General features: G+C 53.0%; 1 protein-coding gene across 1 annotated transcript in view; it reads right to left on the bottom strand.

Moving 5' to 3' along the window:
• Positions 1–7,178, bottom strand: part of ITPK1 (inositol-tetrakisphosphate 1-kinase) — a 129,027-nt gene extending 121,849 nt beyond the window's left edge. Inside the window, exon 1 of the mRNA XM_037130226.2 lies at positions 6,981–7,178. Coding sequence (XP_036986121.1) covers positions 6,981–7,075 — 95 coding nt within the window. The 5' untranslated portion in view covers positions 7,076–7,178. The remainder of the gene's footprint in view (positions 1–6,980) is intronic.
• Between the last annotated feature and the right edge of the window lie 9,602 nt (positions 7,179–16,780).

Here is a 16,780-nt window from a genome sequence, read left to right as displayed (position 1 = left end):
TTTTGCTGAGCCACGGGGACATGGAAAAGGCTTCCAACCCGCCCCCGTCAGTTCCGTCACCCACTAATGGGCACTCTCTTGAGCTCCTACTATGTGCACTGGTCCAGGCTCTAGTGTTTCGGCGGCAAATAAAACTGCCCCAGTCTCTGCTTCCAACTTGTCAGAGGAGAGGCAGACAAGAACCACACCACGAGCAAGTCCACAGAGAGAAAACCAGCCAGCTGCTGGGGTCACCCCGGCGGAAGATTCCGAGAGGAAGGGGAAGAAAAGGCATCTCCCGGAGGCCATCTTTGGGAGGGATTCACCCTGCAGGTCCCAACTCTCCCTCCAAGGGCAGCTGGTGCCCTGGAAGAATCGGCTGGTTGGACTCTGACCGCACAGCTTCCCGGGAACGGGCTGGGACGGTTTCCGCACCAAGAGTGGGCACCCAGCGCCCAGGGACCTCGGAGGAGGCAGGAGCCTGGGGGTCCCTCATGGGAGAGTGTTGCTCAAATCTCCACAGCCCATGACACAGGCACCCCCTGGGCTCTGACAATGTGGGCAGGGGCACCCCCAGGAGCCGACATAATCCTCAGGCGGGCAACACAGTGCGTCTGCAGAATCTGTCCAGCCCATGAGGCCCAGCTGGTGGGGGGCGGGGGGCAGGCTGCAGGGCAGCTGCTCTCGGAGGGCAGCCTGAACAGGCAAGACGGAGCACCAGGCGGAATCCAAACAGCCCGAAGGGAGCGGCCTGGCTGCCCCACAGGTTCTCTGTTCACAAGCCCCGAGGGAGCGCTGCTGGAGAGGAGGGGAGGGGACAGACCCTGGTTTGTGGTCTCGGGGCTGGCAAACCCCCAGCCACACCCCTCTGTGTGACCTTGGACAAGCCACCCACCCCTGCTGAGTCTGGGTTTCCCTCTGGGGAACCCAACCCAACACTGTATCCAAAGCAAGGCCACGCACACCCAGGCAGGCTTTCCGAGAACCAGCGGAAGGGAAGAGGCAGTAGGTGATGGAGACCGAGCCTTGGCAGAGGCTGGAGTAGGTATGCGGCTCCAGAATGATTTGCTTTCTAAAATGAATCTTAATTTTTAAAAGGAGGTATCAGAACATCCCTTAAAAAAAAAATTCAGCTAGTGGACCAGCTGAATTCAAAATACGGGCAGGAACAAAAACCCTATTTACATCCAACTGCTCAGGAAGTGCACAGGCACTTCACTGAGCATTTACTGAATGCCCCAGACCTGCTAAATTCTGTGGGAGAAAGAACCAGTGGGGGCAGGATGGCCCAGTGGTTGGGAGTGGGCCCCAGCCTGCCTGCAGGTGAGCCCAGCTGGGCCTGCCTAACGCATTCAGCCCCGACAGTGTGACCTCAAGCTCACTGTCGTAAGAGAAAGGCAAACCAAAAGTATCCTTTCTCACCTGTGCATGTGGCCGAGATCAAAACTGTTCATCCACCGTGCTGGGGAGGGTGTGGGTAACAGACCCCCCCCTTCACTGTCCCCTGTGAGCGGTGCTGCGTCTTGGTGAGCAGTTTTGGAACTACCAGGGCCTGTCCCAGGCCACAGTAAACTGCCTGCGCCTGTCCACTCGGCTGTCCCTCCCGCATCTGGCAGAGAGCACCGAGGCAATGGGCACAACAGTCCCTGCCCTGCTGCCTACCGCGGCTGGAGCAACCACAGGGCAAGAGAAGGGTCCACCATTCTGCGAGCTGGACTCCACGGCCGTGAAGGAAATAAATAACACAGAACGGTCTCCAAGTGAGCAGCAATGTGCAATTTCTCCTGAAACAAACAACAATAGGTACACAGAGACCTGCACACGCGTGTGTCCCTGTGTTGGTACAAAACACCTATGGAGAGAGACTGCCAAGAGCCGCTGTCCCGAAGTGACCAGAACCGAGAACAAGGAAACTGACTTTTCATTGTGTACTTTGAGTCCTCTGATTTTTTAAACATGCACATGTATTAAATATTTTAAAAGATAAAGAAAAAAAATTACTGTTAGCTAATAATAGTAACATGATTGCTCATGGAGACTCGTTTACAGGAAACCCAACACAAACTCTTCTTGAATCGTCACACACACAGAAAATGAAAGTAGCATCTTGCGCTAACATCTGATTTTCCCTGGTTCCCTGTGGATTAAACAGATGAGAACGACACCCTTGGCTCTGGGGGCTGGAAGATTCGGATGGACCGCATGTGAAAGGAGCAGACACAGGGGCCGCCCTTCCTTGGTCCCGCGCCTGCCAGCCACACACCCCCAGCCCCCCACACCCAGCAGGATGATCGGCGAACATCCACGATGGGCTTCAGGGGCGCTCACAAAGTGCCCAAACTAAAACACTACATCTGCAAATGCCAGTGATTCCGGGAGGGAGCTGTGGTCCGTGGGCAGAAGCCCCCCACCCCCCCACTCTGAACAGCAGAAATGACAGAAAAAAAATAGCAGCAACCACCGTTCAGAGTTCCAGGTCGGTACTTTGCAGGTCCTCACTGACTCCCGTACTGCGCACAGCACCCCCATCCCCGAACTAGGCACTGGTCTCCTCACAGGGGGATGAGGCACAGAGAGGTTAAGTCGCCAGGGTCACAGGCGGAGCCAGGCCTGGGTCCTCATCAATACACAGCAGTGCCCAGGCGGCCGATGCTCCACTGTGAGTCCGGTTTACTCCGGGGCTGGTGGAGAGGGTTCCTTTGCAACGCTGCATTAAAACAGGCCCGGGCACTGCTGCAGAGGAAACCTAAGCCCTCCTCCCACTCCCACCCGCCACCCCCCACGCCCCACAATGGTGCCAGATCAGACAGTAAAACAAACAGACTGGCATCCCCAAATCCGGGAGAAGATCCTCCTTCCTCCTCCCTAACAATCTCCTGAAAGAAGTCCCGCTTAGAATGCAAGCCACCCCAGCAGAAAGGGACATTTCCACAGCCCTTTTGAAGAAACACAGGCCCTGAGGGGAAGGGACAGGGGCACCCACACTCCCTGACACAGCTTCCAGGACCGGGCACTTTAACACTCACAGCTGCAGGAGGGTAGGGGCTCTGCCCCGCTGCCCCCGCCAACTGCCTGACGCCAGGCCTGGACTCCAGAAGGCACTCGTGAACTAGAGCCACAGCGGGCTGCCGGCCTGGCTCCTTCGGGGGAACCGTACGAAGGGTCCCCTGTGGGAAAGCCAGCATCAGTAACACGGGCTGAGATTGCACCACAAACACATTATTTCCTGCAAACCGGTTGGCCCAGCTGGCCTCCGAGTTTCTCAAGGACAAGGACCTCACAGACGTGCTTCTGCTTTTGGAGCCTCCCGGCAGCCCCAGGCCAACCCGGGCAAAGAAGAGTCACTTATGCAAGGACACCTCGTTCTCAGATGCAGAGGCCTCGGGACTGGGCCAGGGAAGCCCAACCGGCCGTGCGAGTCCCTGATGCTCCCCAAGCCTCGGTTTCCCTACCCCTCTCCTGGGGGGCTGGGAAGATCAATTAAGATAAGGCAGCTGAAAGGACCACATTAAAAAGTCAGTGACTATTACAGCAAAGATGGACAGAGGTTCACCCACATTTTATACCAAAAATGCTCCGCAAAGTTGCCCTGGCCTTTGTGGCTCAGTTGGTTGGGCACCATCCTGCAAGGCAAGGGCTCGCCGGTTCGGTTCCCAGGCCAGGGCACATGCCTGGGTGGCTGCGGGCCTGGTCCCCAGGGGGGTCCCTGATTGGGGCACGTGGGGGAGGCGAGCAATGTTTCTCTAGCACATCAGTGTGTCCCTCTCTTATTCCCCCCCTTCCCCTCTAAAAATAAATAAATAAAATCTTAAAAAACAAAATAAACACTCTTGAAGAAAAGAATGCTTCATAAAGTCCTGTGCCTTTTCACTACCCCGGCAACACAGGTTCTGCCACCAAAAAGAGCAGAGTGGGGGAAAAGGAGCTGGAGGAGAGACCCAGAGAACGCCCAGGGGGCCGGGTTCAGCCAGCGCTTCTAAGAGGTCACCCTGCATTTCTAACCAACAGCTGTCTTTCTTTGCTGTCCTTCTGAATTCCCTCTGGGTATGTTGAAAAAGCCACAAAATGGGTATGAGGAAGCACAAGGCTGCTCCAGGGGAAGGGGAAATGGGGCTAGAAGAGACCAAGCCAGGCCCCCTGGGAGAGGGGGAGAAACAGCAGAGTCGCAGGAACACACAGCATCGGTAAAAAACAAGCCGAGTCAAGGGTCCGTCTGTTGACTAGTCAGAGGCCCTCCCTTCAAATGGCACCAAAGGTTTGAAGGGTGGCCCATCTGTCTACCTAAGGTGTTCCAGCAGGACCAGGTTCCAAATACCTCAGCCTTGCAAGGAAAAGTGCCCCCCAGGGCCAGATGGCAGCCACTGGACTCCTGTGAAAATAAGGAGGGGGCCCACCTTCCGGTCAGAGGTGCTCAGAGAAAGGGCTGGCTTTTTCTGTGCGGGTCTCAAGGTCACCCAATTGGATCCACTCTACAAGTTAAAAGAAAGGAAGAAACGTATGGGACTGCCCTTTCTCCACCCTGTTTCCCCATCTGTAAAACAAAGGGCTGAATAAGATGATCTTCAACATCCCTTCCTGCTCAGAGATTTTACAAAGCCTGACATTCAACTAAACAACTCATCCCAGTCCGTTCAGGTCAGCCTCTCTGGCGCTGACAAGGCCCCAAATATTCAGAGCAGGGCCTGGAGTCAGTTCCAAACATCTCTGGACTTTTTCATTGGGAAATTCACAGACAATTCACCATCCATCAAAACAGGAGCACTGTACCCCCAGATCGAGAATATTGAAAACCTAACACTGTCTGGCCACATCACTTCTTGAGGCCACTAAATCCCACCAGCATTCCCACCAACACAACAGCAGCAAAGGGCTCTGGCCACCTTCTTCAGGGTGCCAGCATTTTGCACCCAGTAGAGAAATGTGGCCACCAGGTGGCGCTGCTCCAAAAATAATAAAGGAGAGAAGAAACAAAAAAAAAATTTTTTGGTGTTTTCCTTCTTAAGCTTCAGTAACAAAATATCTAAAGCGTCCCTAATAAAAACACAAAGTGGGCTTTCTGAGATCCTAGAATGACTTAGACACTTTCTTTCTTCTCCTCAAGGCCATTATTTTGGCCAGCAGGCAACTCAAGTTTGAGGGCAACAATCCTTTCAGAGAAATTAACACTTCATGCTGGATTTCCCCCAGAAGGGTTGACATCATAGCTTCCCATGAACCCCTTGTTTAAAGGCAGGGGGTCCATGGGGAGGGAAAGCCACTGTGCAAGTCTAGAAGGAGGACTGTTTTCACGAGGGCCTCCTCCAAATTATGGAGCAAAACATACCAACCAGATGACAAGCCTCCTGGTTTAGCTGCAGGCACGGGATGACACAAATACAGCCAGACCTCGGGCAAAAGGGTGCAAGGTCTTAAATGGAATTTCCCAAGTCTCAGATGACTGCAGGGGGAGCTCCCGCACTGTACACCAGAACTGGACTTCAAGAACGCATCAAAGGGGCTTCTCCACATTTCTTCAGTGACGAGGGCACATTTCCTATGACTGTACATGCAGTGTAATGTTCAAGTGCCCTTTATTAAGGTTCCCAAAGTCCTCAGACCCATTTTCCAAGCTCTGGCTATGAGTTCCTCCTGATTTCCTCATGTATTCATCTTGCCCTGCTGACTATGGAAAGCTAGCTTTCTCCTGGGGAAGTGGGCCTGAGAGGAGGCAGCCAGCTCCAGTGCCTGACCAAGGATGCAGACCCTGGACCTGTTCTGTGCAAAGTGCGCCCCCGCTGGCTGCTGGGAGAAGAAAGCCTTGCAAGGGCTAGCACAGGGCAAAGGCGCACCACCAGGCCCTTGGGACAGGCAGGAGGGGCACAGAGGTGCTGTGAGCCTGTCTAGCTCAGACTCGCCACTGCTCCCCACACCAGGAGATAAGGAAACACCATTGTTTGATTCTTTGTGATGGCTGGGGACCCAGTGGGGATGAAAATGCAAGGGGGGCCCATTTTCAAGAATCAGGTCTACCAAGCAGAGACACTGCAAAACGAAAGGTTTTCACCTAGAGTTTGCGAAAGGCTTGTGGAGCCCCGAATTCTCCTAGGCTTTCGCTGAGAATAGGATTTAACTCACAGCTTCTCAAAAGCAAAGTCACAGTTGTGGGGCATGGTGAGGCACACCCGACCCAACATTCGATGCTTCTCTAATGGATTAAGAATGTGACCTTATGTGTTTTACACCTAAGTCTCCACCATTGAGCAGAGCACCAGCACTGGGGAGGAGGGGGTGGCGGGTGGGGGGGGGAGACAAGTAGAGGAAGGCTACCCTTTACCACATGCATCTACCCAGCACCTCCTCTGCATTTGCCACTCCCTAGCTCTGGGCTCCGAGGGTGGTACCCCACCTCTTTGCAGATCGATGCCCCTTCTCAAACACGTGGCCCAAAATCATCACTGTGGGCCAATTCTCAAGGCTGGTGCGAGGCTCTAATGAGACAGCAAATCACCACATACACGCCAAGTGCTGCTACTCGCTTCACATGGGTGTAAACCAGTCACATGCAGTGACAGCCTCAAGAGCTGCACTCGCTGAGCACGTAGTAGGTGGTCCGCAAAAACGGGAACACTGGTGCCCTTCTGTGAGGAGAAGGGAACGGAACAACGGAAGAAAAATACTCCAGCCCAAAAGTAATCTCCAGCCACAGGCAGAGAGATTGGATCCCCGAATCTCCCAGGTCCCTCCGCCACCTTCAGCAACGCTCCCACCGCGCCCTGGGCACCTGGAGGATTCCCCACCCGGGTCACAGTGCACCTGAGAGCCCTGGTCCGTGCCACACCGCCCTTACTGTCCACCGCTTCCCTCGAACACAGCCGGCGGCCAGCGCAGCCACCTGGCTCCTCGGACGCAATGTCCTCGCTCACCGCTCCTTCCCGTTTTGATCCAACCTCCCAAAAGAGCCGCTGGGGCTGAGCGGGGATCGGGCCGGGGTCCCCGAGCGCCGGAACCCCGTCCCTCCTTACCTGCACAGCTCGGCGAAGGCCTGGAAATTGAGCTTCTTGATTTTCTTCTCGCTCAGCCAGTAGCCAACTCTCTTCCCTTTCAGAAAGGTCTGCATCTTCCTCCTCGGGCGGGGAGCTTGGGTCCGGAGGAAATCGCCCACAGGCCGACTCTGGCGGCCCGGCGCGCGCCGCGAGTGTGCGGGAACCTCCTCCTGGCGGCGAGGACGCGGAACGGGGCTCCGGGCGCAGTCCTGCCGGGAGGGGCGGGCCGGGGCGGGCCGGGGCGGGGCGAACGCCCGGGCGGGGGAGCGGTGCTCAGCGCGGCTTGCTACTGGCTGCCGCCGCTCCGGGGCCGCCCCTGCCTCCCGCCCGCGGGGCTCGCCGGCGAGCAAGTTCGCGAGCGCCGCTCCGGGGCCGGGCTGGGAGGAGAGATGGGAGGCCTTGGCTCACCAGAGTCGATCGGCCTCCCTCCAGCCGCCCAGAGCCGAGCAACCTGCCCTCCGGCAACGGGCTCTGGCTGTCGCTGCCCCAAGTCCCTCCTCCCTCCCAGCCTCTCCAGCTGGCCCACCCTCCCAGCCCCAGGCGGCGCAGACGGCAGTTCCGAGCAGAGCGCGTGCCCTTCCCGGCACGCTCGGACCCCGGCGGGGCGCACGCGGCCTCCGCCCCGCCCACGGTCCTCACCCGCCACAGCCACTTCCACCTCGTCCTTGTCTTCGCGCACACTCGCCGAATCTGGCCCCAGCGCCACTGCGCTGACCCGGCCGGCAGGCCCGCTGGACCCGCCGGGACAGAGGAAGCGCGGCCGCGTCGACCGCCAGGGGGCAGTGCAGCCCGCCGCCTCTTAAAGGCGCCGCGCCCTCCCCGCCTAGTACTCTGGGTGCTTGTTTGTATAGGGGCTCAGGCTGTAGAGCTTCGGGCAGGAGGACGGAGGACTGGATTTAGGGTGGCCCTTTCTAAGTGGCTTTAATTTTAAAAGCAGCGGTGTGGGCATTTTCCTCCTGTCCTTTGGGAGTGATTGAGCCACTGAGTTTTCATTCTTCAAAAGCATTTCTGAATCTCAGCAGTATTTAGCCCCTCCCCCAAGGTAATTCACGTGGGGCCGAAGCCGGTTGTAGGGAATCCAGACAACCAGTGAGATCGTCCCTTCCCTCGAGGACAGACAGACCCAGGCCTAGGATACTGGTCCCCCGGGGCGGGGACTTGAACACCCAGGGGCCGTCTCAGGCTTAGGACTTTGACTAACACACTGGATCCCCTTCCCCCGCCCCCAGGGGGAAAGGGGCGGGACTCTAAACATCGAGGATAAAGGTAGCACACTTTCAGGAGACCCCTTCCTTTTGGGGTACGAGATCTACGGCAGCCTCAGGGCCCTCGATTCACACACAGCCCCAGCCTACTCTGCCCAAGCCTTAGGGGCCTGCCTTCTTCCCCTAATTACAACCTCCCCCGCCCCGCACCAGCCCTTTCTCCTAGTTTTCCAAATTGCAACTAGGCGAGGCTTTTCCACTCAGACTTAAGGAGTAACCATCCCTGTCTTCTCTCTCCACTTCTCAGCTAGACTGCACACCCTCCGAGCCTCAGGTCCTGCACCTTACCTTCCAAATAAGCCCTGCCTCATGGGTGCCTTTCCAACTGCATGGGAGCTCTGGCTGTAGGTCCAAACTGTAGGGTGTCATGGGGCTGTGGTGGGGATGGGGAAAGGAGAGTGGAGATGTCTCTCACTGTAATGGGAAGAATAGTCTGTGGCTTCAGAAAGATCCAGCATGAGGGGTCCTAGTTCAGCTTCTCCCAGCTTAAGTTCTGTCTCCAGGTAGAGAAAGGATGATTGACCGCCTTAAAGGACTGTGCTGCAGATTAGAACAGGGTAGTAGTACACCGGCCCTCAAGCAGGCCCTCAGAAATGGTGCTTGTTCCGCCCCATCCCAGAATCCTTAACTTGTGGCCCAGGTAAGTCACCACCCAGCCCCGCCCCAGGGCTTCAGAACCCTTGCAGCTGCCAGAAATTGTGTGCATACGGGTCATAGCTTTTGACAAAGGCTCTGTGATCTGCTCCAAAAGTTAAGAGTCACTGATTACTCCAACTTCCTGTCTTACCAGTAAGAAGGGGGCTCAGAGAGGAAAGATTTGCCCAAAGTCACAGGGCAAGTTCGCAGAAAAAGTAGGACCAGCATCCCAAGGCCACGAGTTTCCCTCACTCCCAGCCACTCACCACCCTCCTGTAGTTGAGGGAGGCATGTGAGAGGAGAGGAGCAGGTTCTGAGCACTGGGACCCCTGCCCAGGGTAGAGCGGGTTGCTCCCCGGGCACTGTTGGCACCGGGGGACCCACCTACACTTCTTTGGAGCCCTGGGCAGTCCTGCCCTCAAGCTTCTTCTCCACTGAGAATGGGAGTTTGTAAATTTTTATGTCTGTTAAGATCTTGGTCATCCCACAGAAAGTTCCAGTACTAGAAGTACCCTTTAGAGCAATCCACCTTGACCAGTGGAGTGGGCCTTCTTGCCTACCCTGCCCTTGCCCATCAGCCAATCTTTGAACATGGACTGACCGACCGTAGAGAGGGCATCACCTTGGGCCCAGTATTTCTCAGATCTACTACTTTCTCCATTTCTTCGGTGCCATCAGGCCTGTAGACCCTTCCCTACTGGTGTGTCCCCTTTAGTCCCTGCTAGCCTATTCCCTGCTTTTCAGCCAGAACTGTCTTCAGAATGCAAATTGGATTTGATCAGGCCCATTGTGCACCATTACCATCCCCCACTCCACCCCAGTTTAAACAGAGCCCCACTGTACTTGAGATAAAGACAACACTCCTTGGCAAGGCCAAGACCTCCCAGCTTCATCTCCCAGCAAGTCGTCCTCACTCTGCCCCAACCGTCTTGGCTTCTTGTGGTCCCTGCTGTCCCTAAGGTCTTTAGATATGCAGTCCCTTCTCCTAAAACATTCTTTTCTTTCTTTGCTTATTCACTCATCCACCCGCTCTCAGCCCAGAGGTCCCCTCCTGGCATCTCAGCCATCTAGCGCTCTGCGCCTTCAACAACAGTGGTAGCCACACTCGGACTCTTACTTAGGCTGAGTACTTGACAATGTTTGGCCTACCACTAAACTGTCAGCCCTTCAGGGCCAGGACCTGTGTTCTTCTCTGCTCACCATTGCGTCTGCCAGGACGGGAGTAGATATACCGGCGGCCAGTCTGGGTTCTGTCTGAATTCAGATGAAGCCAAATGCCCTCTTGCAGTGCCAGCAGGTGGAAGTGCTCGATAAAAGTGACTGAATACGTGAATGCCAGGTAAGTCCCCCAGGGGACCCTGACCTATCAGACACAAGGGCTGCAGAGGTGGGGACAGCAACCTGGAGACACCTGCATCCTCTCTGGGAGGCAGGTGAGCCATTAGTGGATAAAGAGGGCATGGCTGGGGGCACTTCGGAGGGGAAATCTGGGGAGGAAAGATGTTGCCAAGGGGCAGAAGTGGGCCCACCCGGAAAGCCCTCCTAACTGTCAGGATGGGCAGGGTAGGACAAAATGGCGGCTGAAATACAACCCGGAAAAGACGGCGGATGTCAAACCAGGGAGCCGAAGGGGCGGGCTTTGCCAAAACAGATATCCACATAGCAACCACCAATGATATATTGTCACTTTGTTCAAAGCGGACCAATCCCCAGCTCCCACGAAGAGCCAACCAAAATAAAGCCTCACCATATTCCCTGCTTGGGTGTGACTTCCCCACCCCCCTGTGCAGACCAGAGAACTTTGCCCGGTGCACAAACCCCCATAAAGTTCTATACTACCTAACTTTGTAGCTGATAGGCATTTCTTCCTGGGAGAAGCCTAAGAAAACCTTTCACTAACCATTGTCCTCCTGGGAGAGAAGGAGGCTTTGGTAGGTGAGCTGATGCAGTGATCAAGAATTCAGACCTCAGATTCAGCTGATGGACTTGAATCCTAGCTGTGTGATTTCGAACAAGTATCTTAACCTCTCTGAGCCTTACTTGCCTCATCTGAGAACCACAAGATGATGTGTATTAGTAGGAGACTGAATAAGTGAATCGTGACATGCCCATCAGGCACCAGTCTGGCACAGGTAGTTAAGTGTGCTAGTTCGAGATGCAGGTAGACAGGCATAACCCCGTCATCAGTGTGACTGCGGGAGAGTGAATAGCTCTGTCGGAACCTTGGCTTTATAATCTATTAAATGGGAGTGACTCCCAAACCCAGCTCATACGATTGCTGAGCAGTTTAAACAAATGCAAATTTATAAAGAACTTTACATTTGTAAAGGACTAGGAATTTGTAAAGGAACTAAATTCACAAAGGGCTGTATCAGACACGCCTTATGAGTGTTAACCACTGCTGTTACTGCATCATCCATACAACAGACCCCTGCTCACCTTTAAAGTAATCAATATGATGGTATCTGTTCGTTCATTCATTCACTAAATGTTTATGAAGTGCTACTATGTGCCAGGCAATATGCTGGGAACTAGGTATACCTCAGTGACGAAAACTGCAAGATCTCTGTGCTCTTGGAATTTATATTCCCACCGGGCCGAGGAGGAAAAAAGGGTCGGTCTATGGAAAGTAACCTCCCAGGCTGATCTGATCATAAATTCCTAACTGGGCAGGTCACAGTGGGTAGTCTTGTCCCAGCCTGTAACTTCTTTAGTGAAAGGTTAATCTTTGCCTTAAGTAAGCCCCTTCCATTGTTTCTGTGCATCCAGGTTAACACACCCTTGAAATGACTCTTTTCAGAGCCCTCCTCCAAGAGCCTGACCCCTGCAAGGGAGGGGTCATCTCGTTAACTGCCCTGTGATCCCACCCCTGCCTGGCCTCCTCCCACCTTCAGGTCCTCTTCCTTCTCTCAACTCCAAATGCAGAAAGGGAGCTGCAAACTCATTGCTTGAAAGCGTCGTTCGCAGTCTGCTGAGGTCTTGCTTCCAGATGTATCCTCTGTTTGATGCAAATAAATTACAAAATTCTCTCCAGGTTTGGGTGTTTCTTACATTGGCGAGGTAGACAAAAATATACAAAATAAGTAAATATATAGCATATTAGTGATACATGCTCACAAAATCAAGCATGCCAAAGAAAACGTGCTGTGGGTTGCAGTCTTTTTTTCTTTTAGCATAACTTCTATTAAATGTATTGAATTTGATTAAATGTATTGGGGTAATGTTGGTTAATAAGATATGTTTCAAGTGCGCAACTCTATGTAATACGTCATTGGTATATTGCATTGTGTGTTCATCACCTAAAGTCAAGTCTCCTTCCATTGCCATATATTTGACCCCAGGGCTGCAATCCTAATCCAGTGCTCAGAGGAGAGCCTACTGGAAGGTGACATTTGAGCAACAAGGTCACAAAGATGAGCAAGCAAGTCCTGCAGATAGATTGGTATCTGGTTTCAGAGCTTTGGGGCAAAGGTATAGTAAAGGCACTAAGGTAGGTTCTGGCCTCATGTTGACAAAGAAACCAGCCTGGTAAGGAAACCAGACTGGCTGGAGCAGAATGAGCCAAGAGGGAAGAGTAGGAGAGGAGGTGAGCCCAGAGCCAGAGCAGTGGTCAGATTCTGGGGACAGCTGGACGGGGAAGAGTCGATAGGTTTTGCTGCTGGGCGGGATGCGGGGTTTGAGAGCGAGGGAGAGGTCACGCTGACTGAGGCTCTGCACCTGAGCAACTGGGAAAATGGGGAGAAGGCAGGAGGTAAACTTAAGTCAGGAGTGCTGTTTCGGACAGGTTAATTGGAAACATCTGACATCTGAGTGGAGCATCAAGTAGGCAATTTGATCTAAGAACCCAGAGTTGAGGGGCATGAATCTAGAGTTATAAAATCAGGAGTTGTCACCCTAGAGACAGAACTTAACACTACAAGACCAGATGAGACTAGCAAGGGTGCACGTATAGACAGAAAAGTTCAAGGTTGGGTCCCAGTGGCATGGCAAGGTTCAGAGGTGAGGGAGGAGTGGAGGAACCACCAAGAGAGCTGAAGAGGCAGGGGAGAACCAGGAGGGCACTAGCCCGAGAAGCCATACCAGGGAAGGTGCCGGGGGAAGGAGCAATCAGCTGATTGAGTAAGAAGAGGCTGAGAGGTGGCCTTGGATCTGACAACCAGGAAGATCATTGGCGGCCTTTATAAGAGCAAATATAGAAGAGTCAGACATAGTAAGTCAAAACACTCAAGTGCAAAACAATATGAATGGGAGGGAGGAGGTATAAGGGGCTAAATGGTAAGGGAAAGAATGCAATAATGATTAAGTAAATAAATAAATAACTTACAAAAAATACAGTATGAATGGTAGGCTGGGTCAACCTACGAATATCCAAACCTATAGAGAAGTTTTTTTAATCCTCACTCGAGGATATGTTTATTGGTTTTTTTTTAAAGAGAGAAGAAGAGAAAGAGAGAGACATTGATTTGTTGCTTTACTTATTTATGCATTCATTGGTTGATCATTGTCTGTGCCCAGACCGGGGATCGGTCTGCAGCATATCTGGACAACGCTCTAACCAACTGAGCCACCCAGCCAGGGCTAGCTGGAATTTTTAAAGAACTCTTGCACTCACTATTATCAGTGATGCACACATATTGTTGTGTGTATCAAGGTTTTCCCCCATTATTGTCTTATTTCATTAGATGAATATGCTAATAGACCTACCTCTTTTGGTTTTAACGCCAATTGATAATCTGGCCTGAATTCATGATTTCTCTGGGGTTGTGAAATTGACCAGACTCTAAAGACAGCTGTCATTCCCAGAAAAGATGGGATAGAAAAGACTTAGGCGGACATTGCAGATTTACTGGGAGAAAGATGATTCAATGCAAGAGATATTCATTTAGAATGAATATCTCACACAGCGACCGAGCCCCTGAACCTGGTTTTCAAAGAACTTCCTAATACGTTGCTGTGAGGATTTCTGCAGCCGCCCTGCAAAGAAGGGTGTGCTCCCCATTCTGCCAGCTGAGAACCCCCGTGGGTGAAACGCCCAGCTGAGGACCTCATGCTGATGGCCGAGCGGGGCCTGGCCCCTCGTGCTGGGCTTTCCCACCATCCTCTGTTTCTGTGGGAAGAGACAAAGACAGGCAGGGACGGGAATGCTCTTTTCAAGACCTCCAGGGGCAAGAAGGAAGGAAATGAGCGGAGAAACGCAGCAGTGCAATCGAGTTTCGAAATGCAGCTAGTTGCAGCAACGTGCCCTTTGTAGAGGCCAGGAAACCGAGGCAGCAGCCAGCAGCAGCCAGCAGCAGCCAGCTCTGCCTGCGGCCAGCCAGGCCCGGGTTCCTCAGACAGCAAGACCAGAGCCTCTCTCCTTGGGCAGCACTAGCTCTCTGCTCACACCATTACATTCATGCCCAAGGCCAAAGCGGTGAAAAAGCCTCGACCGGGCCTGTGCATGGGGATGTGTCTCCACGTTAGCCCACTTCTATGATATCTGCTCTCCTTCCAAGGCCTGGGAAATGTCCTTCTCAAAGCCATCAGTTCCCTGCGTTCCAAACATGTAATAACATTCCTTCAGCCCTCTGTGGCACTCGGAAAACAACGCTATTGACTAACTATATTAAGAAATGCCATCCCACAGCCTGCCCCTGGCAGCCCCCTGAGGCCCAGTGACGTCCACCCTCTGGGGTCATGGGGAAAGAGGCCGGGGTGGCCTCCTAGCTCCTAAATTGCTTTTCCTGGCACAGCCCGGCCCTCTGGGCTGTGCCAGACAGCTGCGGAGCGACCTCGCTTTATGAGAACCCTAGATTTAAAAAGAAAGGAAAGAGCAATCTCACAGTGCATGTGCCTCAGCAGCTGATTTTTTTTTAAAGATTTAGTTTATTTTTAGAGAGAGGGAAATGGAGGGAGAAAAAGGAGGGAGAGAAACACTGACCGATGTGAGAAACACCCATCGGTTGCCTCTTGTAAGCGCCCTGAATGAGAAGTGAACCCACAACCCAGGCATGTGCCCTGACTGGGAATCGAACCAGCAACCTTTGGCTTTGTGGAATGATGCCTAAGCAACTGAGCCACAGCAGTCAGGGTCTCAGCAGCTGATTCTTTATCAGGCCCCCCCACCCCCACCCACCTCCTTGGGTCTAAAACAAGATTCCATCAACAGCGGCGGGCCTCGAGCGTCACTGCCCGCACACCGCCAGCACAAGACCTGTGCGCCTCTGCAGCTCACATGAGCGAGCACATGGGTCACTTGGACTCTGGAAAAGCAAAGTTCTGACTTGAGGGTCCTGGGATGGGGCCCGAGACCCTGCATTCCTAGCAGGCAGTGCCTGTGCCGCTGGCCCATGGGCCGCTCTGAGCCAAAAGATCCTAGAAACTCTAATGATACGTTAGTTCGGCGGTTCCCTGGCTGTGCATTAGAATCGCCGAAGAGCTTTTGAAAACATACCTCTGTCCGTGCCCCCGTGCAGACCAGTGGGTCGGAACTCTTGGGGGGAAGGAGGTGTGTGGAGGAAAAATCAGCCTCCGAAAATAAACCAGGGTGGCAGCTCGCAAGCACCAGTGATGAAACGTGCAATGAAAGGGAGGACAATTTTTTAATTCCTCTGCCTTCAAGATCCACATAAAGAAATGCAAGAAATAAGGCCCTGGCCAGTAGCTCAGTTGGTTAGAGCGCTGTCCCCATACGCCAAGGTTGTGGGGTCAATCCCCAATCAGGGCACTACAAGAAGCAAACTGTGAATGCATAAAAAGTGGAACAACAAATTGATGTTTCTCTGTCCCTCCCTTCTTCTCTTTCTCTAAATTTTTTTTAAAATCCACTAAAAAAATACAAGAAATAAAACCAGTCTTCCCCGATACTGGGTGCATGTGGTTATTGAAAACGATTGCACTATACAATACACGAGGAGAAATAAATCACTAAGTTATCATCATCATTTATAATCAGGTACTCAATATTCTGTTAAAATATTTTATTTATTTCTTTTTAGAGCGGGAAAGGGAAGGAGAGAGGGAGAGAAACATTGATGTTCGAGAGACACATCCATTGTGTCTCTCATGCCCCCAACTGGGGACCCGGCCTGCCACCCAGGCCCACGCCCGGACTGGGAATTGAACTTGCTACCTTTTGGTGCACAAGCCGTCACTCAATCCACTGAATAATCATGATCATGCGTGCATTTATAAAACTCCTACCATGTGCACACAGCATCACATTCGATTCTCCAACCCCCTGTGCTGGGGCCACAGCCATTTCCTCTCATTTTACACCTGAGGAAACCGGGGGGGCTGAGAGGTTAGGGTGCTCCCCCCAGGTCCCAGTGAGCGGCGGTGAGGCTGGGGCTGAACTCAGGCAGGGGACCCCCCACCCCCAGCCCATGCCGGGCATGGGGAATCAGCAAACTGCAGCCAGGCCAAACCCTGCATGTCACTGGTTTTCAAGCAGCCAGTAAGCTAAGAATGGTTCTTCCATTTTAAAATGGTTGGGGGGAAAATCCAAAGAACAATAATCCATGTCACGTGAAAGTTATATGAAATTCAGATTCTGGCATCCACAAATCAAGTTTCACAGCCGCACCCGCCTGCTCCCATCTTGTCTGGGGCCGCTCTCCTGCTCTGGGGCAGACTTGAGCAATTGTGACAGAGACCACGTGGCCGGCAAGGCCCCAAACGTCTGCATCTGGCCCTTTCCAGAAACAGTTTGCTGACCCCTGCTTGAAACAGTTACACTGCTTATAAATTCTCCACTTTTCTTTCTTTTAAACACAGGAGTCCTGTTTTTGCCCTCAGATTGCTAAATTCCAGCATGTATAAAGTTGCCTTTATTGGGCCATTCAACAATGAACCAGTGGTTGCTTGTCCGAGACTTCCGGTGGGTCAGCTCAAGTCCCT

The sequence above is a fragment of the Artibeus jamaicensis genome, unplaced genomic scaffold (genome assembly GCF_021234435.1).
Source record: "Artibeus jamaicensis isolate MK-2021 breed Jamaican fruit bat unplaced genomic scaffold, CSHL_Jam_final contig_444, whole genome shotgun sequence".
In the NCBI taxonomy this organism is placed as follows: domain Eukaryota; kingdom Metazoa; phylum Chordata; class Mammalia; order Chiroptera; family Phyllostomidae; genus Artibeus; species Artibeus jamaicensis.
This window is presented reverse-complemented; position numbering and strand designations above follow the sequence as displayed.